The sequence below is a fragment of the Phalacrocorax aristotelis genome, chromosome 17, assembly GCF_949628215.1.
Source record: "Phalacrocorax aristotelis chromosome 17, bGulAri2.1, whole genome shotgun sequence".
Lineage (NCBI taxonomy): Eukaryota > Metazoa > Chordata > Aves > Suliformes > Phalacrocoracidae > Phalacrocorax > Phalacrocorax aristotelis.
The window spans coordinates 1,423,613-1,446,186 of record NC_134292.1 but is presented as its reverse complement, the minus strand read 5'-3'; the positions used below and the strand labels follow the sequence as shown (position 1 = coordinate 1,446,186).

Sequence of the window (22,574 nt, the reverse complement as noted above, 5' to 3'; positions counted from 1 at the left end):
GGACGTGTCTGCCTCTGTCAGAAATGTGTCTTCATAGCTATGGTTCAGGGAGCTCTGCCTAGGGTTGCGAGAGGGCTTTGGAAACGGCTTCCACTTGTGTCTTGCAAGGACATTGTCTCAGTTCTTCCACAGGGCCGGTTGTGTCTTAGCAAACACAAGTGTGAGGCAGCTGTGCATCTGAACTTCACGTGGGGCTGTGTCAGTGTCAGAACAAAGGCCTTGAGAATCTGTGTATATTAGGGCTGGGCATGCTCAAATAGTTCCTGTGTGGATGCTGCTGGGAAGAGGAGGGACTGGGGCACAAAGCCTGGTTTATTCTGTGGGGCTGGAATATGCTGAAGCGGTATGTGAAATACAGGAGGAAAACAAGGCTATTTAAGAGGATTTAATTTCTGTTTTGTTTCTTCCCCTCCTTCTTCTATTCTATGTTAGTTTTTAGTGTGGAAGGGGCCCCAGAAAACCGGGCAGGTAAGCTGAGATCCTTTGTGTGCTTTATTTCACAAACCTTTCCAAACATTCAGTAATTCAGGCACAGCAGGTCCGATTCTACACTTGTCAAGGGATTTTTGTCACTGATTGAAGCAAGAGAGGAGCACTCTCTTTCCCTCCCGCAATGTGTACAGCCAGTAGGTTGATGCCCAGCCCTAGTAGATACCAGGCTTTTGTTGTACATACAATTGATCAGGCTTTTGAAAATCAAAGAAGCAGGTGTTTCATGTCTCTGGTGATTTAGTGAATTGTTCAAGGCATAAATTAAATTATTTTATAAAACGGGTTGGGTTCTGATTTGTTGCTAGCTGTGCTGTTAGATGGTAGAAAGTCACTGGTCAGTATTTGTTAGCTGACTTGGTTGCAGACTGCATTACCGTGCCCATGTTGAGACAGTGGAACATCATTAGATAGGAGATGCACTGGAAGAAAATCAGAAAATAGGAATCAGGCTTTGCAATGTGTTTGTTCAGTCTTTCTCTGTATTTTTTAAACATTATATACCTACAAGGCATGTTACTGGGCTTGAAGGAGGGGGCTAATATCTGCCTGGGGCACCTGAGGATGAGGAGGGATAAGTCAGACAGAGGGGTCACTGGGTTTATAATTCCTGTCTTGAAATCTTGTTATAGATCGAAATGTCATTACAGATGCTGGAGCATTCAGTGCCCATGCAGCTGTAGAAGGAAAACCTGAGGACCTGAGGGTGTTGTCAGCTCTTTTGCTGCTTCTGTTTTCTTGCAGACCCCTATGACCAGGCCGTTATAGCTGCAGATGAAGTGAAGGAGGAGGAGCCAGAGCCATTCCAGAAGATTGGTCCAAGTATGAGTTATTTTACAGCTTTGAACATGAAAGAGAGAGTACCAGGATTTCAAATCTGGCATTAGCTGGAGAACCTCTAGGAAAACCAGAAAACAGTGTTATGCAGAGGCGTTGGGACCTTAGGGGTGCTGAAAGATATGTCTAGATTCAAATGAACACCAAACAGCAGCAGCCCTAGCCCTAAGAAATGCAGCTTTGTGGTGTTTTCTGCTCAAGAATTCTGCAAGGAGAAGAGGGAAGAGGTTCAGGAGAAAAGCAAGCTGGCAGTGATTAGGGAGTGTCTTATGGTGTATTGGCAGAGTTGACAGGTGATTGCATTCACGCTGCCTTTGGGGTAGCTTCATCAAACGGATCAGAGTGAAACAAAGAGAGGATCAGACTTTGCCAAAGCATTTTTCTGAATTCTCCCTTTTGGAAACAATTGATTAACCCTGGATTTTTCTTTGGCTTGCAGCTTGCTGTCAGTTCTGTGATAACCAGCGCTGGCAGGAGTAGGGGGTGTCAGTGTATGGGTACACCACTTCATTATTTCAAGTACCCCCAAAGCAAGAATGAGCAGTTAATTGCAGAAAAGCCCTTCCTCCTTCAAGAGAAATCTACAATTCCAATATAAAAGTTGTGTAATTAAGACTTAAACTAGACAACTTGTTTCCTGGTTTGACTGTTCCTGCCGTCCACACATCACAGAGTGCCTGTAACCAGAAGGCAAACTGTATCATCTGTAATATGGACTTCAGAAATGGATTCTCTCCTTTGTTTTGCACACTTACTTGCTGTAATTTTGGGATAATCTCCTGTAGCTTGTTCAGTTCTACTGGACTTTTAATGCACGAACCCTCACTCTGGACACTGGCTTTAACTGTTTTCTTTGGTGGGGAAAAGGATGCGTGAATTACAGGGCACATAAGTTCCAAGTTCATGAGGAATATACTCTACTTTTTGTCACCTGGCCAGTTTTTGTGTAAAAAGTCAGGAAGTCGGTGGTTGTGTGAGAGGGTGCTGCACTCCTTTCTGATCTCTGTATTTGTTTCATCTTCACAGAAACTGGCAATTACACCTGTGAATTCTGTGGCAAGCAGTACAAATACTACACTCCCTACCAAGAACATGTGGCGCTGCATGCACCTATTAGTGAGTATTCTGCTGGAGATCTGTTTCATTACAGTCTGATTTACAGTGGTGGTGGTAAACACGAGGGTTGCAGGAGAGATTATCATTCCTGTGGATCCTTCCACTGGACTTGTGGGATTGCAGCTGGCAGGACGTAGATCATATGCTGACCAGGGCACTGTGAAGCTGAGCTGGAATCTCTTCTCAGAGGGACACTGTCACTGTTAGGTCTGTAATGTCACTGAACTTTTACTGAAGTCCCTGCAGTTCCACATATGTTCCTTGGGGGTTTGATATTTTATTTTGTTGTTTAACTGAAGTGATGCACAAAATTTTGAGACTCCCCTAAATAATAAGTGAACGTACATGCTAGGGAAGAAGCGTCTTCATTAGGGGCTTCCGAGAAATTATTTCAGACAGTGAGCTAAAACTGGTTTTCAAAATCATGTAAATTACCGTGGCAGCTTGCTACTAAATCACAGGCAATAAAATATTTATTTCAGGGAGCTCGGGAAAAGGCAGTTCTCAGCATACTGCACGACACTACGATCTGCACTCTGGAGGGACACTACGATCTGCACTCCCCAGACAAAGGGGAGGTTTTAATGAGCGATTAAGTGTAATTCAGTGCAAAATTTTAGTAGAACAGTTGAGAGAAATTCTTGCTACATGCTGGTTTTGGATGCTTTAAAAGTATGCCGAGAAGTTCTTTACACCTGAACTTCATACTTCTTTCATAGCATTGCCCTATGCTTTATTATGATTTTAATGCTGTGAGCCAGCATGGATGCTCTTTGGCCATGTCTGTCCAGCTGGCACCATTTTGGCTGATGGTGAGGACAGATGAGCTGAGCTCTTAAGCTTAGTGGGTTTCTTTAGCTGCTCATCCACAGCCAGCAGAGGGAGTGCACACTCCTTCCTCACCAAATTCAGCCTTAGTTAGGTTTCTAAGTTATTATAATAAGGCAGCTTTGGTTTTAGACATATATAGAAATAATTTGGAACATAGTCCACTAGACTATTGCTTTTAAGGTGGATCAAGGCTTGGTGGCTCCCATGGAGGTTCTCTGGAGCATGGAGGTGGACCAAGATGGTCATAGAAGGTATAGGGCAGAAAATATGTCTACCACCATCACCACAAAGTTAGTGTTATTATGTCCCATCTGCCCAAAGGAACTAACCCAGTGCTTACGATTGCACACATTGCAGTTATTCCTAAACATCCCTGCACCCCCAAAATCCACCTCTTAATTCAGGTGTTTTCAGGTCCTCAGAAATGCCATTGGTGGTGATCAGCAGTAGGTCAATCTCCCAGTATATATGGGCCCTCAGACACCAAGGCTTTGGTGTCTCTAGTCCACCCCTGTACAGACAGCCAAGGAGCAGTATGCTGTAAGGACTGTGCATTGAGTCTCTGCTCAGCAAGACAGATTCCTACCTCCCTGTACTTCCCATTTCAAGGGGATTTATCGCTATGGTTATCTCTCCACCCTCCCAGCCATCTGTAGTAATAGGCTGCAGCTGCTGGTTCCAGTCCAGGCTATCCAGCATGAAAGAAAAACACAACTGTTCTTCTCTGAGAGGTGTTTGCCTGAAGTGGGCCCTGCAGGTCTGACTGCAGGTACGAATGGCCCACACAGATACTGCCCTTCATCCTGTGCAGAGTGCAGCTGCAGGGTCCTGCTGTTCGCTTTTTGACTACCAAAGCCAGTTTTGGAGGAGGAGGAGGAACATTCTTCTGAATGCCGGAGCTGGAGCCATTCTTGCACCATGGTGTCTTCAGTAACCTTTGTAAAAGCAAAAGAAGCTGCCCGTGCTGCAGACTAGACCAGCAGTCACTGAGATGTGCAAATGAGTTTCTAGTCCTTTCAGCAAATACCCTTAACTATGATGACACTTAAGATCAGATCAGGGTAATATTTTCATAAGGTTAACCTTCCCCCATAAACTTCTTTTTCCTTTTTTTTTTTCCCTCTCCTAGTTCCCATGGCCAGTAAGATTTATGATTTACAGTGACAAACCACTAACCCTGATGAGCATACAGGAGAGGGCATGATGAGCTCCCAAGGCAGGCTGGCCAGTACATCTTCCTACCTTTCTACTGCTCAGACTCTGCTCTTCCTATAAACCAATGTCCTGCAAGGCAGCTGTAAACACATGACTTCTGAAAAGCACAACTGGCTTTTCTTGGGCCCTGGCAGTCAGAAGAAGTAAAGCTGAGACTGTCTCTTTACCCTGGTCTTGTTCTTGTGGTTATAAGGCAAATACTGAAAAATAGCCATAGTGGGAGTGGGTAAGGAAAACACTCCAACTTTCTGGGTCTTGCAAGCTTCCCTTCCGGAGCCTGTCTTTCTGGTTTTCTGTGATAATGGATAAAAAAATTATTGAAAATGGACTAAAACGAGGACTCACATCCTGCAGGGTCAATAGGACCTCGCAGGATAATTTTTGGTCAGTGCTGCTGGATACCTGCTGTCTGGAAAAGAGCTCTGCTGTGGGTCTCCCTGGAATTGTTAATGCCAAATGTCTCCTTCAAAAGTTCCCTTTTGTTAGTGAGAAGTAGGGGCTTTCTCATATGCTTAGAACTGGCCTATTACTCTTCTAAAATACATATTCTTATACTGTTTCTGTCAGCCTATTCATTCTCTCTAAGAAGGGTGTCAGAGGCTGCTTCCAAAATAAGTGGGTTGTAGGCACATTCATTGTCCCAGTTTTAGAAATGTCCCTGAACAAAGGTGCACAGAGGGAGGGTTCAGAGATGTCTTTCTGTCCTCCTCCAGCCTCTGACTGCACTGTAGGATGGAACTGATTTAACCATATTTGCAGGTAGCTGGGCTATTGTGATCGCTCTTAGATTATGTGTTTACAGTGCAGAGAAAACGTAGTGGGTCTGGGATGAGGACCGGCTAGAACAGCCACCGAGAGTGGGTTTTAGCATGGTAGTCCAGGCTCAGGAGTGCACGCTCACTGCATCCTTTTCTCCCTGGTCGTGGAAGTATGTGGTGAGAGCACTAAAATCTGAACAGCTATCCATGTCCATTGCTTCCAGGATGGAAAATCTAAAGTGGTGTCAGGGCCCTGACTGCACTAATGGCCTCCTCACCTGGGGCCTCCATCCACATTCAAACCCCCTATTTCAGCTCAGCTCTGGATCGTCAGTCCCTGCCTGAGCTACACTGTAGGATTGTCCACACAGCTCAGTTGTAGACATGCCCATGCCTGGCCACGGACCCCACTGGTCTATACCTCAACCCGTAGACTGACTTCCCAGCTTGACGTCAACCCAGTCTCATCACGCTGGACCTCCCTCAGGATCATTGGTATGTGTCTGGTCCTGGTTATCCTCACCAGAGCTGATCCTGCCCCTGGCCTGTGGATTGGCTTTCCAGCTTGACCACGGGCCTGTCTCATCGCTCTGAATTTCCTGATGATCTGGACTCTTGGTTGAACCTAGCTGTCATCTCTGGTCCCATCTTGCTCTCTTCTCTCAGGGTCTGTGGGATGGGCCCTGGCTGTGGAAGACCCTGCCCTGCCAGCCCATGAGTGTACTTGGCTCCGTAGGGGACAGACTTACATCCACCTGACACCTGAGATGCTCAAGGACGTTCATCAAGTCTCTCTGCTCAGGTGCTTTTCTTAACATGAAGGACACTGGATACAGTTTGTTAATCAGAAGTGCTTAAATGCATTGTTACTTAAAGGCAGCTGCCATCATGAGTTTTTTGATTAGGGAAAGGGATCCCTTTTGGTAGCATGTCTAGTTTCCATACAGGTCCTGCCCAGGCAAGAGAGAAACAGATCCACATTCCATTTGCATGGTGTGTCTTTGCTTCTTCCATCTAAATGAGTGAAATCTTTGACTTCAGATGTTTTTCCCACTCTCTGATCCTACAGTGCCTTAGCAACAGGCTCCACTGGAAGTATTTGTTTGTATGTATAAAGTGACACATTAAGAAGTTGATAGGTTTGAGCTCAGGGTTTTTCCTGTGGAAAGACTTGTTTCCAATAGCAGAGGTTTCCACTCAGCGTATTGAATTTCAGGCCATTGTTAAGGAATCACTTTCCATCATATTCGTTAAAGATACATTTTTCTCCAGAGGTGATGGTATAATTCCATCTGAACCATCCAAATGGTTCCTTACCCATCCTGACAAGATCTTTCTGAGAAAATGCAATACACAAATTATTAGCCAGAATTTTTACCTGGAAAAAGCAAAGTTACTGAGATAAACTGATCTCTGTTTTATTGTGGTGCATCATGGTAGTGTGTGGATTTGTCTATCTTTCAAGGAGTTGTGTTGAAATGTCTGCCAGATTTTCTACCTACTGCCACAGCTTGCCATTCACAGGGCTTGAAGCTCTTACCAAAGACAGGAAAGCCAGGAGGGACCACTGTGATCTCTGGACTGACAGGAGTAACACATGCTATAGGGTTGCCTTGATTTCATTGCTCACACACGTGTTTTAGAGAGATGTCTAATCTTGCTGTTAAGAGTGACAGAAAATACAGCAACCTCTTAAGATAATTATTTTCATTAATTATTGCCCTCACTAAATTAAGACTAAAATATCCCAGCTGTAGCTTTCAGACACTGGATCCTAATTACAACTTGCTAGGTGAAGGAGGACTTGAGTTATCACATTTCTGTCCTTTCTAGACCTTTATGTAGCCGGCTGTCAAGTCACTTCATAGTGACCATCCTCCCAGTTAAGCCAAAGGAGTGATTTGATGTTTCGGTTGTAAGATATGCTGTTCTTGTTCTTTATTTATCCTCTTGCCTTGTCATCTGAATACTCTCAAGTCTGTTAACCACCTTCATGAAGGGCACCCACCAACACTGGGTCTAGTGAAAGAACTGAGAGCTAACATTGTTTTCCTGATCCCCTTTGAAAGTGTCCTCATTGCATATCCAACGAGTACTTCAGTCTTTTTAGCTTTTAGCTTCATCATTGCCCTCAGAGCTCCTCTTCCGCCATCATGACCGAGCACAGCAATGAACAAGCTCTTTTTCCTGCTGCCAAGGTGGAGTCCTCCATCTTTTACGTATCACCTGTATCATCTGTATTCTTCAGCACGCCATTCTGTGCGGCTGTAGCACAACGCACTCAGTTTACCAAGTGGTTGGAGATCATTCAGTGAGACTTACCCTCTCATTACTCGTCTCCTGCCCTCACTTCAGTATGTCAGCTTCAACTGGGGCATATCTCAGATGCTTTCTGAGAAAGTGTAAAAAAATTCATAGCAGCCCTTTATGGGATCATCTGTCTGAATGCTGCCTCCAGTCTTGCTGTCTACCTGCAGATTTTGAGGCAGGAGGTTTTTGTGACCATTCATCAATTCAGTTCTTTCATTTTTGGAAATATCTTGAACTTGGCCTTTTCGTCAGCCTGAGGCAGTGAGTTCCTCAGTGAAGATGACTTTTCAAGAGCAGAACAGAGGAGCTACATGATCATCTCTACCCGTGTTTCTTAGTCTTCAGAGGGAATTTGTCATCTGATAAACTAAAAAAGGGAAGTTTTTTTTTTCAATTAATTATTAGCATTCTCCAGACTGCTAGAACTAATATTCTTTTGTCTGTTTTGCCTCACTGGCTCAAACTCTGTCTCTGCCCAGCGTCACATGGAGCAGCCTTCTCTGGGGTCCGAATTTGAAAACATCCTCTTTGTTTAAGTTGGGAGGAAAAAGAAGTAATTTTGGAGGTCTTGATAGCACTGAGACTTTTTTCTGAAGATCTCAGATCTCAGCAGTATCTGGACTGCAGAGAATGTTCTTTGTTTCTGACGCTGAATAGTTGGCTGAATGCTACTTCTCTTGGGGTAGATGGGGAATAAAGCAGCAATTGGTGGGAATGGGTCTCATGGGAATCTAGATGACGCTTAAGCAGGAAATTGTCGTATCCGACTACATTTTTGCTGGCAGTTTGGCGGCAATTGGAGAAGGATTATCCATGGAGATTGAAATGAAATCTAGGAAGCAAAAGCAAGCGCCTTGCCTATTCAGCTGGCCAGAGACCAAGCAGAGGAGAAGTATCTTGACCTAAACCATGAGAAAACCTAGTGCAGAATCTCCTGCAGACGCACACTAACACTTACAGGAAATGTCATCTTGGATCTGTTTAATAGATCAAGTGAAACAAAAGAACTGTTTCCTTTGAGTATCGTTTTGCAAGCTGCCTTGAATGTACACATCCGTGCTCTCCAGTGCTGCTGACTGCTGACAGGGAAGACGAGAGCAGTTCACATTTGAGGTCTATAATGTCTCGGGATTTTGGAAATGAGCATGCAGTCCCAGTCTGGGTGACTTTTCTCCTCACCTGTTTCAGAGACAGGCTGTTCTGCTGCTGTAGCAGCCCATGATGGGGCACTGTTCAATGTGGATAAGTATTTCTGAATTACATGATATAGGATGAACAGGTGCTGGTGTTATCCGTCCAACTTCAGGCATCCTAAAATACCACTCTATAGAAATTAATGGCAGTGAGCTTGGGCTGTGGGTTATGTGAACCTCGTTGCTTAGTGATTCTTCCTGGAAGATGGTTGGAGTGGGACTTGGCTTCAGGAGCCGTATCCAGATTTCTGGGGAAAAAGGCACTGGGGAATGAAGGGGGCTGTTAGGTTGTTTCGCCATGTTTGTAGTTTTTTTTTTTAAATCCATGGGGCCTAGAGAAAGGGTTGTCCTCCCGAAGGTGTTTCATATGACTTTTGGCATTGAAAATTCCTGGTGAATTCTCACTGTGCATTGCAGAGACCAAAATATAGATACATTCAAAGGGCATAACCCAATAATACTCAGAATTTCTCCACATGTCACCAGTACTTGCCTGGAGATGGGGGCTAAAAGGCCTTTCCTGACTTGCAGGATGAGAACTCTGCCTCCTAATTCCCTTCCGTTACCAACAGCCCTCTTTCCTTTGTATTTGGTTAGTGAGGCAAGGAATGTAGCTGGACATCTCTAGGATTTATGCAAGGCTTAAGTAACAAAAGATGTAAACTTATCCCTATTCAGAGCTCTGAGTATCACATTAGAAACTTGTTCTCAAAATTGGAACACTTACATATATAGAAATGGAGGACAGAAATGCAGGTACACCCAGCCAGGCCATGGCAATCAAATAGTACTCCTGGATGGATGGGGTGATTCCTGCTGGAGGAGGAATGGGTTGGTCACGTGGCAGTTAAATGTGTGGAAGGGAGCTAACAAGCTTCAAGAATCTGTCCCCTCGGGTGAGTGGGGAAAACAGTTTCGTTACATGGGATCGGTGGATCCACAGCCGCTGCAGGTCCCCATGCAAGGGATTTGTGAGCATGGCTGTTAGAAAGCAACCGTCCCAGAAGGCACACGGTCTGGGAGCTGACTGACTGTCCAGGCACTAGTTCTGAGTGTTCATATCCAGAGTTCTCTCGATCTCCACTCTTCGTGGCAGTGAAGACACAGGCGAGCCAATCCAGCAAAAAAACACCGGCTTCAATAAACCGATGTTCTACCCTCCTGCACCGCACCCCCTCCGGTGTCCCACCGGCATCCCAATCCCAGATGTTCCGCGCTCCAAATTCTGGATCCCCAGGAAGCAAGGCCATCACAGGTACCAATTGCCTTTCTACCATCAACTTTCTTAACTGCTTAGTGTCCAATCCTGCCCTGGGTTGGCTTTTGACCCTTCCTGGACTCAGTCTGCTCCATCCATGACTGTCCCAGAAAAGCTACTCCCAGAAACAGTTGAGGGGATTAGATCCCTTGCATGTTACAAATAAAAATTTAGATCAGCAGTAGGTCTTTATTACCTCTTCCCAGTGACAGCTTGGGTTTTATTAAGCATCATGCTAACCACGAGGCACAAAAGACCCTGTTTCAAATCCTGGTGTCACAAACTGAGGAGAGCTTCCTGAGAAGTACTGGCATAGTGGTTTGTCAGGTTGGGGGATTTTTGTTTCGTTTTCAGCTTTGTTTGGCATTTAGCATTTGTTTCTCTCAAGGTGATATTTTCAGGGCTAGGCCTGTGCCTGAGGAAATGAAATGGAGTACAGGTGTTTTCACAGTGCTCCACTCCTCACGGGAACCACCGAGAGATAAGCTGGGCTCCAGCAGCAAAGTTAGTGGTACAGAACCACCACAGAGGTGTTAGAAGACTCAAGTTAAGGTTGATCCTCATAGTCCCTGTTTCTTCCTTCCAAACAAAATCAAACTTTAAAAAATAAAGGATAAAAAAAAGAAAGCAAAGAGTGCTGAAAAATAATAAATAGGATGTGAGACGTAGCGTTCACATGCCCAGGCAGCAGGGAAGCGGCCTCTTAAATCTGTGGGATTGATAGATCCATATTCCATCTCAGTCCAGAAGAAGGGCTGGTTACTCAGCTGGTGTTTAAATGCCCCTGAAATGTCTGGCACAGACAGATGCCGAGTAGCAGAGGTGGCTGTGGTGGGATAGGCCACAGGGTGCTGAACAAGGGTGCTTTTTGTTAGATGACACGCACATCCGCAGCCACCAGGTGTTGCAGTGAGTGACCTGTCATCTTCCAGCTTGTGAGTCCTGAGATTCCATTTTGTTATTGTATCTCTTAAACAGTTATATGATTTTGTTACTAATTTGAGGTCCATCCAGCTCAGCAAAGTTAGGAGTTAAAGCTGAGAAACATTTTTCGTTATTTACTTAAACTTGAAACAACTTCTTCCAGTTTCATGTCTCTTACAAAAGTGGAAAAACTGGGAGCCTTCCTGGGTCAGAGGCCAGATTTATCTGAGCAGTAAATGGGAGATGTTTTTTGTAAAGGCACTTTTCCCCCTCACCTCTCTAATCAAAAGGTATATCAGTACATTGGGTAAAAACTTTGAGCTGTTCTCTTCCTGTATGGAGGAAGGAATCGCATGATGCTTGAGCCTGGTAGATTGATTTTCAGGAAACTAGTATTAATCTGGGGGTCCTACCCTATCTATCTGGCGGCGTCATTTCCGTGGTGTCTTGCAAGGCAGTGCCTTGTACAAATGCAATCTGAGCAGCTTCTTGAATTTCTGGTACAAATGCATTGACCATAACACCTGTCAGGAAGACAGTCTCCAGAAGGGATGCCTTCCGAGTGTTGCGCTTAGAGACATTCCACATGGGCTGGGATAATACCAGAGGCAGTGGAGTACCACTGCCAGTGTTTGCACTGACGCTTGGTAGAGTGGCACTTACTTTCTCTATACAGATAATTTTGCTTTGCGTGCAAAAGGTTCAGGTACCTTTTGCATGAGAGAGAGAGAGAGAGAACTTGTGTCAACTGCCCTCTCCTGTGGGGGAAGGACACAGTATGTCCAAGGAGGTGCATTAAACCAGTTTCTTCTTATTGCCAGAGTTGGCCAAAAAAAAAAAGATAGGGGATGAGGACAAAACTACCATGCAAATTTTTTCCAAACATTGTTGGAGACCTCCAACTCACTTCCACTTGTGACGTAAGCCAGGATTTGAACCTGGGTCTCTTGGGGGGGTAGGTTGGCCTGATCCATTTTGTCGTGGTCTCTTTTTCCCACTGTGCCGTATGATGTTCTGCTTAAGGCCTCTCGTTCCTATTGTTCATCTCTCAAGGGGGATGGAGTAGATAATGTCTGCAGTTCCTTTTCAGCCCTGTTTTATGTGATTCTGTTTTTAACTGATTTGATTACCAAGGTTTCCTGTTCCCCTGCATTTTAGAAAGAGTCAGGAGTGTAGTAGATAGAGAATTTGAGAAGCATGCTCAGGACTTGGAAGGGTCCGCTAAGGATTGGCTGGACCAAATTTATGGGCTGGGAGCTTCATGCAGTTCTGGTCTTTTCTAGCCACATCAGATACAAAGCCCATGTGTCTGAGCCATGCTGCAGCACAGGGAGGCTGTGAGGCTGCGGGAGCTGGGGCCTCTTCATGAAAGTCACGACAGCAGTTTTGGCCACTCCAGTGGTCTGCAGACATATGTAACGAAATAATGGTCTGATATTAATTTTCAGCAGTCCCTGTCACTCCTGAATGAAAGACTTCTTTCCCCCAACTCCCTCCCTAATTTGCATGTGCTGAGCCCAGCAGAGCCTTGCTAAGCCGTGTTCAGATGAACTCACTGGGTGACAGTGGACTCCATGAGTGAGTCCACGTATGGTAAGAGTCTATACAACATAGACCATACACATTAGCTCGGCCAGTTCACCTTTCATCTTATTTATTTCTAGTTTACCCTTTGAGTCACTACAGTAGATACACATGCCGAGATATTGCAAACCTAGTTGAAATGAGATGAGACCTCACACTGTTTGTACTGTTGAACTTGCACTAAGGCACACCAGCTTGAGAAGGTGGGAGGCACCTCAGCTGTGCTGTACAGCGACCTTTCAGGCCACTGCAGCTACTGCCAGGGTCAGGAACCACCTCTGCGCTGGAGGAGTCCTCCCGTTACAGTTACTGCACTGCTGCCGAAGCGTGCGAGGCAAGTGAACTGCCGGGAGCACCAGCTGGCAGCACACCGCAGAGGAGCAGGGCCTGCCTGCTTGGCCTTGGGGAGGTGTAGGGTAGCGAGTTCCGTGTTGGAAGGCACAGAGGACCAGAGCATCTACTGTACTGTTTCCAGACATGAGCAGGCTCTGAGAGAGCCCTTCAGTCCTCCACTTGAACCTTTCAGGAAGGGTGTTTAGGAAGGGGACGCAGATTACTGGGAAGCACAGGGAGAGCTGGCATAGTGCTTCTGTAAGTGACATTCTGCATGTTGTGGTGAGGACCCAAGTTCAATCTGCAGGCCTGGTCACCTGTGCCAGGGGCTTTAAGGGCTGCTTTTTGTCTTAAGGAAGAGGAAGATAAGGGTTGGGGTCTTTTTGCAGGGGAGGAAGCCATGATCCTTCTGGTTCAGTCAGGACTGGTGTTCATGGGCTCCCTAAGAGCCAATCCAGGCCACCTCAGCCAGGAGGCATTCAAGAAAAATATCTACTTGTTATCCCTTCAATGAATCTGGCCCATTTGCCTACAAAATGAGGTATTTGATCTTTCTGCTGTATTCAGGGTATGCTATTATATGGTGCAGGAGCATGTTGTCTTACCTTGTTCTGCATCCAGTATTGACCAGTCACCATCCCTGCTTTGTTCTCCACCCAGCAGAAAGTGCTTTCAGCAGGAGAGTGGAAGGCAAAACACAAAACAACTTTGAAGAAACAAACAGCAATTCGCAGAACTCCAGCGGTAAGTGTGTTCGCTCCTTCCTGCTGTTGCTTACCACATCCCTCTCCAGAGCAGGATTCGGCTGTGATCAGTGATTGTTTATATATTTGGGATACCTTTAAGCTGGCAGCCAGCTAGCCTTCCTGGGGTAGTGCCCTCTTCTCAGTCCTCCCCAGGTTCCTGGCACTCCAGAGCCTGTGAAAAATGGTGATGTGGGCTCCTGCTCCCAAAGTCCATGTACTTTAGCACAGATTTTTCAATGGGGAGCAAAGGTACAGAGAAAGGGGAACGTGGATGGAGAGAAAGCAGTACTTATTCTGTGTGCATCAGTGAAGCAAAGCCATTCACAACAAGGAAGAGGTGTTTGAGCACTATGAGTAGAAGAGCAGTTTGTGTATTATAGTGATTCTAAATGTGGCAGTTTATTTACACATCACTGTAACTGGAGTCCAGCTGTGAGTTTACTACACAGAGCTCACTGCATATCGGATGTGTAGATGTGGGGCCATAATACATGTGCTAGAAGGAATTCAAATTTACCTCACTGCTGGAGTCTCCTTTGAGCTTTAAGTCCAAGTGGTAGTAACTAATCATAACCATTGGCCTAGACGATTTGGAATTGTCTAGGTACACCATTTATAGAGTTTCCTTTACAAGATTTTTATTCTGCCATTATATCCCCCTGCCTTCAAGCGGGACACTGCCGTTCCCTTATGCTCCCTAATTGGAGCATAACAGATAAGATGGAATGTAATTTCAGCATGTTGATGCAGAGATGAATAACATGCCAGCAGAAAAGGCTGGCCTCCCTCCATTCCCCATTCAAGATGTACCAAAACATGTGGTGTTCTCAACGCCGCTAGCTGGAACGGACAGGTAAGGGAAGGGATTTCTCCCTGCAGCTGGTTACACAGCATCGGTTGTGGGGGTTTATGTCTGACCCTGAAGCTAAAGGGGCTTTCTGGAACCATGTTGAAAAGGAATGAAGCGGTGTTGGAAAACCCATGTGCAGTAGCAGAGCGGGTGACAGTGAATGGGGAAAAAAGTTGTTTGTTACTAAAATACTGCATATTATGTTTCGGGGAACAATCCTGTACTAATCCAAGCATTCACCACAATTGCAGCTGTTCATTCGGGGACAGAAAAACCTAAAGAAAAGAGGTGTAAGCAGAACCCATCAGGTGAGCTTGTCTCTGTGTTTCAGGCCCTTGTACTCTTTAGTCCTCTTCCATTTGGGTAGCAGCAGTGAGGAGTCCTTAGAGGCTGGCCAAGCCTGTCTTCAGTCAGCCCAAGCAGCCTGTTAGACATGACACAAAGCAGTGTAGTTCACTGACTGCCAAGAGTTACTAGCCTGACTTGCTGCTCTGAAAGTGGCCACTTGCCTCTCAGCAGGTCTGCTCCTCTGTCTTGTCTTCTGTGGATAGTATGAGTGGTTTGTCTGAAGGGTTTCAAAGCCTTTAAGTGCATGCCTTTAAATGCCAGTATACCGTTTGGGTTCCTGACTCCTCTGGGGCCCTTTGAAAGCAGCAGCCTTAGATTGTTCCTTTTTCACTCCTGTCAAGCCCTGTATAGCCTACAGAGGAATGACAGAATTATCTTCCTTCATATCAGACAGCTTGTCCATAAAGCCAAGAAAGCTGCAGGAGGGGAAATGAACCTTTAGCATGGGAGGGGTCCAGGAACCACTGACAAGAAGCACACACAAGAAAAGAGTGGCTGTATTGAATAGTCCCAAGACTTTAGTTCTGTCTGAACTGCTATTAAATACTGACCCATTGTTGCTGTGACATATCTCACAGATTCTCCCTGCCATTTCCTTGTACCAGCTCACATCACACTCATCCTTCTGAATCTGTTTCTATCTGAACTGCAACGTTTAAAGCACGCGAGTAAAAGCTCACAGTAAAAAGCAAAGCAAAGCCAGATACTCTTACATATTGAGTAGTGAGTTTTATATGACTTGCTCGTATTATGTAATTGTAAGAAGCATTTCTGTCTGTACCACATGTATGGTCAGTTTGTGTTAGTGGCTTAGTCTCGGGCCTGGCAGGCTGCAGGGGAATTGCAAGGTGCTCACCTAAACTTTTGTTTGAGCCAGGAAACCTGAGGAACGTGAGTGAGCTGTTCAGGACTGGTGTGAGGGGAGATGGGCTCTGGTTGGAAGCAGTTCTTTTCTGTATCAGGCAGCTGGCACACTCCTCAAAGCCAGACTGGTGCATGGGGATGTATAAACTTCTTCCCTTTTCCCCCTCCCCTTATCTATCCCGCATCCTCGTTTCTTCCTCAGTCTGCTTTCCCCCCCCGACTCCATCTTTGTGCTGCTTCCTATGTGTCCCGTTCAGTGCTCTTTTCCAGCTTGTGCACCAAGCCATTTCTCCTCTTTTATTTCTTGTTCTCAGGAGCAGTCTGAGTGAGCATCACCATGTCACATGAATGGCACTGGTGATTAGAGAGGTCATGGAAAGCTCTACAGGCATCTGCATGCTTGGGTGTCCAAGCAGAGCTCTCGGTAACTTCCTTTTTGAAAAGCTGACATGTTTGTACCTCCCCATTTTCTTTCTTTCCATGGCTGTGTTTCAGTAGCTGGGACAAGCTCTGTGATGTGAACTCTTGGGAGCAGTGCTGGCATTGTTGGCTTGTCCTCTCTTGTACTCCAGCCAGCAGATTTCACACAGGCAAGGAGGCAGCTGGCGATAATGTGATTGAGAATGACAGAAGGACGGACACTTCTGTCCTTCCCACCCCTATCTGCTGCTTATCATCAAACTCTGGCCACTGTAAAGGACAATCCCCAGTTTGGGAGGTAAATGTAGGTCCCAGCTGAGCAGCCTGAGAGCTTTGTGGCTTGGCCTTGTTAAATGCTTGATTCCCTGGACCACTTGCTCCTTGTGGATGTGAAGTTTGCATTGCAGGCTCAGTTACAGTGATTTCAAACAGAGCAGCAGTATTTTTTTAGGCCACCCAGCCAGGTACATTATGCTCTTTCCCTGTGTCACCATCCCAACTTGCAGTGCCACAGACCGCTTCATGTCTGGAGTGAGGGGGAGGACAAGCAGAGTGGAAGGTCAGCAACTAAAGCTACCTAAAACAGACTTGGATGCAATGCTATAGGGAGTTCTAAGTGGGAGTAAGACAACTAGAAGGGAAAATGTTGGATTTTGGATGTCTCTTCCCTGTGCACAGCTCCAGTCCATGTCATAGCGAATGCAGGTACCTGCTGTCCTTACCTGAGTAACATGGCAACTTACTGCCCATAAAACAACAACAGTTCCTGTTTTGCGTGGCAAACAGTACTTTGTGGCTGCATTTGAGTCTGTCTACTAGCAAAAAGTGCTTTTCCCGGCAAGGCACGATGGAGCCACAGCGTGGATGGAGGAGGACTGTTTAGCTGCCGTCCACTTCATGACTGGGAGAGTGTCCTGTGTATTAATGGGAAGGGGTTTCCACAGCCCCTTAAATTTGCTTTTTAATGAAACCTGGAAGTTTCACAGCGCTTTAAAAATAGTATCCACTAAAATGCACAGATTGCTTCCTTGTGCAGCTTCTGGAGCACAGGCAGCCAACACAGAGGTCCCAAGTCTGGTGATTATTCACTGCTGAAGTAAGCAAGGTCCAGAAAACAATGACATGACGTGATGGAATTGACTCGTGGCGATGCGTAAACTGTTAATCATCTAAGATGCAGTAAAGCTGCTTTCAAGAAAACACTCCTTGGTGGTGGTCATTTTGCTGAGTCTTGAGATGTGAGGGTTTTTCTGTGCCAAATTGCAAAAAATATTTGAAGGCCAGCTTGTGAAATATTATTCTTGCAAAAGCTAGTGATTAGCAGCCTGAGCATGGGAAGGAAAAAGCCCCAGAAAGGGACAACTACATGTATTGTGTTCAATGCTGAATGAAGGCTTGCTACCATCCTCTTCCACCGTGCGCAGCTGGAGCGGGTAAAGCAGTGTTTGACTGAGACTCGGCAGGACTGGCGCTGCAGCGATGTAGTGTGTAACCACAGACGTGTCACTTCCCAAGCTTTTGGATCTCTCCGTTGTCTCATTTTTTGTCTGACTTTGGAAAGCCTCAGGGGAAAGGACCATCTCTAACTTAGTGTTTACAGCGTAATCCAGCCCTGCTCTGTTGTTCTGGACACTATGGATGAGTCCGTAGGAAAATGAAGAATTTGCAGTTGCACCACCTGTAGGCCAAGAGGGATGAAGGAAATCGTGAGACCGTTAAGAAGAAAAAAACAAAGCAAAGGGAAAAAAAAGGTTCTTTAATACCTTAAAATGCAGCCATCAAAAGAAAAAACCTATTTGAAATTCACAGTATTTATTGATGTCTAAACTTGCTAAATGTTATGAATGGGAAAGAGACAACATTTAAAATTATATAGGGAATTGGGAAATATTTTTAACTTTCAAGGTTGATTTAAGCTCTATAAATATGTCTCAATTTCATCTGCTGCATTAGGTAACTATTACTGTCATAAGTTCTAGTGGAACAAATTTTCACATTTACAGTTTTTATAATGTCAGTGCTTTTCATTCATGTTTACACAGGGAAGCTTTTCTTGCCAGCAGCGTTTATTTCAGACTGGCTAGAGGGGCAAGAGAAATATCTTCTTTTTTTGAATCAGTTCATGCCAAGCTGAGCTGAGATTGAGATTAAAAAAAGTTAATTTCCTCCCTTTGATTTAGAAGTAAAAATATTTTGGAAAAGACTGAGAAGTGCCAGTCCTCAAAATTTAAAGGACATAGGATCAAATTTTAAATGTGCTTTTAGTGGGATTTTCAGAAATGACAGACTTGTCTGTCATTTCCTGATCTTATAGGCAACATTTCTTTTTAGTGGATCGGTTCTAAGGGCAAACGTTTTGCAGTAGCGCACTTTATTTTCCTATGTATGCAGCACACTTAAGATAGTTATATTTAGCTAGTGAAAATGTACATAAGGAGTATCCTACAATATATTATGGATTTGAATTCCCATCCAGTTGGAGCATGGAACTATTTCAAGCAGAAGGATAATTAGAAATGTCTCATTTGCCACTTGCCACATAAACCCAGTATTTTTAGCGCGTGTTAAACAGGGTAGTCTCTTAAACAGAAATAGGTAGTACGTCTTTCTTGCTTAGCAACTGAGCGGAACTAACTTCTAGTTTTATGGAAAGCAGCAAAAAGGCAGAGTGCAAATCAGTGTTAAACTCGTGACATAAACCTCTTCTGAAGCTTTGTTTGATGGTGACAGGAGCAGACGTGATGTCTGCTTGGGTCCCCCCTGCAAATTCTGTTGCAGTAACAGTTCAGTTCCTACACTTGCCCTTACGACGCCAGGTCCCATAGCGCACCCACTATGGAAGGGCAGACCCAGACACCCGGCAGTGGCTACTGCCAAACTTGTGGGATGAAGCAAATCGCATCGTTGTGTTGAGACTGTCAGCATTACTGTGTGTTCATGAGACTTGAGTGGAGGGATGATCTCACTACAGAATAAGGATGTTCAGGTCCTCAAACTGCCAGCTAGTCCAAAAAATCTGGTTTGCACTGAAAGTGCAGGTGCTCATGGTGCACCTATGGGAGGAGTCAGCTAGGTGTGTTACAAACATTGAGATCTTCCTCCTTCTCTGTTGGTGGCCGTACATCCTCTCCTGCTCTTTCTCTGTAGTCCAGTGATCATAAGAACGTCCAATCTGGTTGGATTTCTTCTGGGAAGCATGACTTTTAGGCTAGGATTTTTGGTGTGCGAATACATCTTTAATACGTGGAGCATAATGACTCTTGATTGCTGATCACGATCTGATGTTAGCACAGCCAGCCCCCTACGCCTCTGCCTCCGGAGAGGCACCCAGCTTCTCTTGCAGGTTGTATCAGCTGGACTGAAGCACAAAATACAAATCTCACTGAAGTGGTCCATGTTTTGGTACATCTCTTTCTCATCTCTTGGTTGGTTTGCAAACGGTACAAGCCTGCTACTGCTGCCTTTCCATCGAGCTGGGATGTCCAAGCCTGCTAATGACCAAGTTTGAGGAGTGAGGAAAGGGGGAGGTTGTCATTTTGTGAGCTCCCGCATTGTCATAACTAAGCTATGCAGAGCACTGGTAATGCCGACTGAGGGGCTACACAACTGCATGTGCATAAAGCTCCATTCTTCAAAGCAGCCTGAAAATGAGTGCAGTTCTCACCATTGGAAGAGTAACACAGGGAGAGGCTTCAGTTAATAAAATGTCACTTTGCTCCGTCGCATAAATATGAGTTGCTGTGCTCTCTAGGCATTTGTGTGGAATTGAGGTTTCCAGGAATGAACTGATTATTTCTGGTGCCACATTTATTTAAGTTGTTTCAGACTTGGCATGTTGAACAGGCAACTTGTAGACAGGAAGAAGGATATCTGGGTTAAAATAACCACTGAGCACCAAGTCTCTGTGGTTGAAATCCTGCCAATTGCTCAGGAGCTCTGGGGCACCCGGAAGGACATTGAGACAATAAATATGAAAGACATTGAGGCAAGAGTGTGAGCGGTCAGCAAAATTGGGAACAAACAGGCAATGATACAAGCTGGATTGCAGTCTTCAAGCACAGATACTGTGCCAGGCTGGTGCTGGACAGGGCATGGCAAAAAGGGTCACTGATAGACCAATGTATAGGTAGAAAAAGGTGAACTCCTGCTTCAGTTTTGCTTGGAGAATCTGTGGAGTGAAAGATTAGCAAATCCCTAAAGCAAGCCACGTTATCATTACTCATTCAAACTGTGGCACTTCTGTGACTGTTACCTGAGTAGCTGGTTTTAGTGGAACTGATTGTGTCGAGGCAGGGACATTACAGTGCATGGATGACAAAATGGCCCTTAATATAAAGACCAGAAAAATCCCAACAGTCTTTCTTCAATTCAAATACTGTAGCAGCAATGTTTACCAAGTGGCCTGAACTCCTCTTGCAGACTGACAATGGTTTTCATGTGTGTAAGAAGTCAGGCATAACGAGGAGACTACGTTAGCACTTCTGGCTGGAAGGCAGCCAGAGAGTATGTTGAGAATTCATTGCAGTGTATTAAGTGGTGTATGCCACTTCTGTGTGACTCTTCCAGATCAAGCTGACTACTTACGGGGGACTGTAAAATGTCAGGGTTTGGCCCTCAAAAGTTTATTTGCCTCTGGGGTGCTGAAAGAGCGCTTTAAAACCTGAAGCCGTGGGACGGACAGTCCAGCGAGCATCCATGTGTTCACTGAATAAGTACAGTGCTCAGAGCAGAGGCAGAGATCACAGACAGTGGAAGAACAGTACGTAGAGGAGCCTGTCCTGTTCAGCTGCTCAGTAGGACCAGATTAGGAACCTGTGTCAGTGAGGATCTTCCTCCAGATACAGACTTCATCGGCTGCAAGTAGCACCCTCAGCACACCGTTGGGTAATAGAAATGTGTTAAGCGATCAGCAGCGTTCTGTGTCCAGCTGATGCCTTCCATGCATACCCTTTCCATAGCACTGTCCATTCATGGCTTTGCCAAGCATCATCCTTGTCTTCATCTTCATCCCAGTAGACTGGCCCTGGCAGCTGACGCCCTCTTCAACAGCTCAGGTCCTCGTCATGTTGAAATAACTTAGCACGAAGACTCACTGTGCTTGACATATGCTGTTAATGAGTTAAGTTTTCCTTCCAAGCAAACTAGTCCAAGTCTGTCAGCCCTGAGAGCCTCATTCACTGATGCGTCAATGTGTAACTTTGGACGTGGGATCATGCTGTAAATGCCCTGAATTGATGACTGAATATTTAACACTAACGGTTTCCTCCCCTCTGCAGGGGTTTGACACTAAAGGACCTTACCTGGAAGCTGTAGGAAACCGCACAGGGCCTGAGGTGCTGAGAATCACTGCTGCTCCAGTGCACTACGGGGTGGATGCACATGGCCCCTGGCTGACCAAGGGCTCGTTGAGCATCCGGGGTTTCCGTGCCTTTCAGTCATGCCTTAAAGAGAGGCAGTCTGCAAGGTGTGCTCAACAGAAAATGTGTGTTCTCAGCCTGAAGTAACGTGCACTGCTTAGGAACTCTCTCCTTTGGCATACCATCCAGTGAGGCTAAACCACCCTGGTTTTCCTTCCCAGCTTCAGTTTGAGAAATCTGCACGATGAATCTGGGAGTTTGCATCTGGGGCCCCAAAATACGCATTTGTAAAGGGTTTCTTGCCCCCATAGCTTTTCTTCTGCTGGCCCTCCCCACTTGACTGTTCCCATTACTGTAGCATAGGGAGTTACGTTAAAATCTCTGGACATTTCAAAATGGGAACGAAAGACACAGATTCCTATCCATGAGAAACTTAGAAGACACTGAGAGAGAAAATTCATAGCTGGACATGTCATAATTTGCGGTAAACAGAGCCCCCCAACCTGCCACAGTTAAACCTGGAAGTGCGGAGTAAGGATAAGGATCAGTGAGCAGACAGGCAGAGCTGTGTAGCATGCAGCGAGGTCTCTGCCAATCTCAATATTTAAATCTCTTTCTTTTTTGCAGAAACCGCAAGTCCCCTGATTTCAAATCCTTTCCCGCTTTTACAAAGTAAGTGTGATGGATGTCTGTGGTGCGCAAAGGTGGGACTCCCACCCTGCAGCCATACTGGCCTGCCCTCTTAGCATTTTTCATGAATAAATGGGGTTTTTTATTGTGAGTCCAGATGTCAAAAACACAATGCCTCACTTCTGTGGCTCTGGTTTCAGATCTAAATGGAACAGAAATCCTTCAGGGTGTTTCTGTGCAGTGTGTGGCTGCTAGACCATTTAGACTCACATTCAGCCTTCTGAGAGTTAACTTTTGTGAAATATGCCAATAATATGTGTTCTGAGAGACCAAGCTTTGAAGACTGAAAAGGAATCCACGTTTAAGTTACATTTTTGCACAGGAAAAGTTGTCTTCATGGCTTAGCTCACTAAATGCCTTTGCAGAGACAACTCACTTTGGCCTGAGAGCAGGGATGAGATATGGGAGCCCAGGACATGGTGGCGAGCAAGCAGGAGGGGAAGGAGAACGG

General features: G+C 45.4%; 1 protein-coding gene across 9 annotated transcripts in view; it reads left to right on the top strand.

The window, feature by feature from the left end:
• The window catches only part of ZNF618 (zinc finger protein 618), a 164,702-nt gene that overhangs the window by 118,590 nt on the left and 23,538 nt on the right, over positions 1 to 22,574 (top strand). For 4 of the 9 annotated variants that reach the window (XM_075112318.1, XM_075112323.1, XM_075112320.1 and 1 more), the window contains 7 exons: positions 433 to 468; positions 1,234 to 1,311; positions 2,353 to 2,442; positions 9,816 to 10,004; positions 13,509 to 13,592; positions 14,696 to 14,752; positions 22,061 to 22,105. In XM_075112318.1, the coding sequence (XP_074968419.1) occupies positions 433 to 468; positions 1,234 to 1,311; positions 2,353 to 2,442; positions 9,816 to 10,004; positions 13,509 to 13,592; positions 14,696 to 14,752; positions 22,061 to 22,105 (579 nt within the window). Of the gene's footprint in view, positions 1 to 432; positions 469 to 1,233; positions 1,312 to 2,352; positions 2,447 to 9,756; positions 10,005 to 13,508; positions 13,593 to 14,695; positions 14,753 to 22,060; positions 22,106 to 22,574 lie in introns of all 9 variants that reach the window. The other 5 variants (XM_075112319.1, XM_075112321.1, XM_075112326.1 and 2 more) reach the window with 4 other exon arrangements.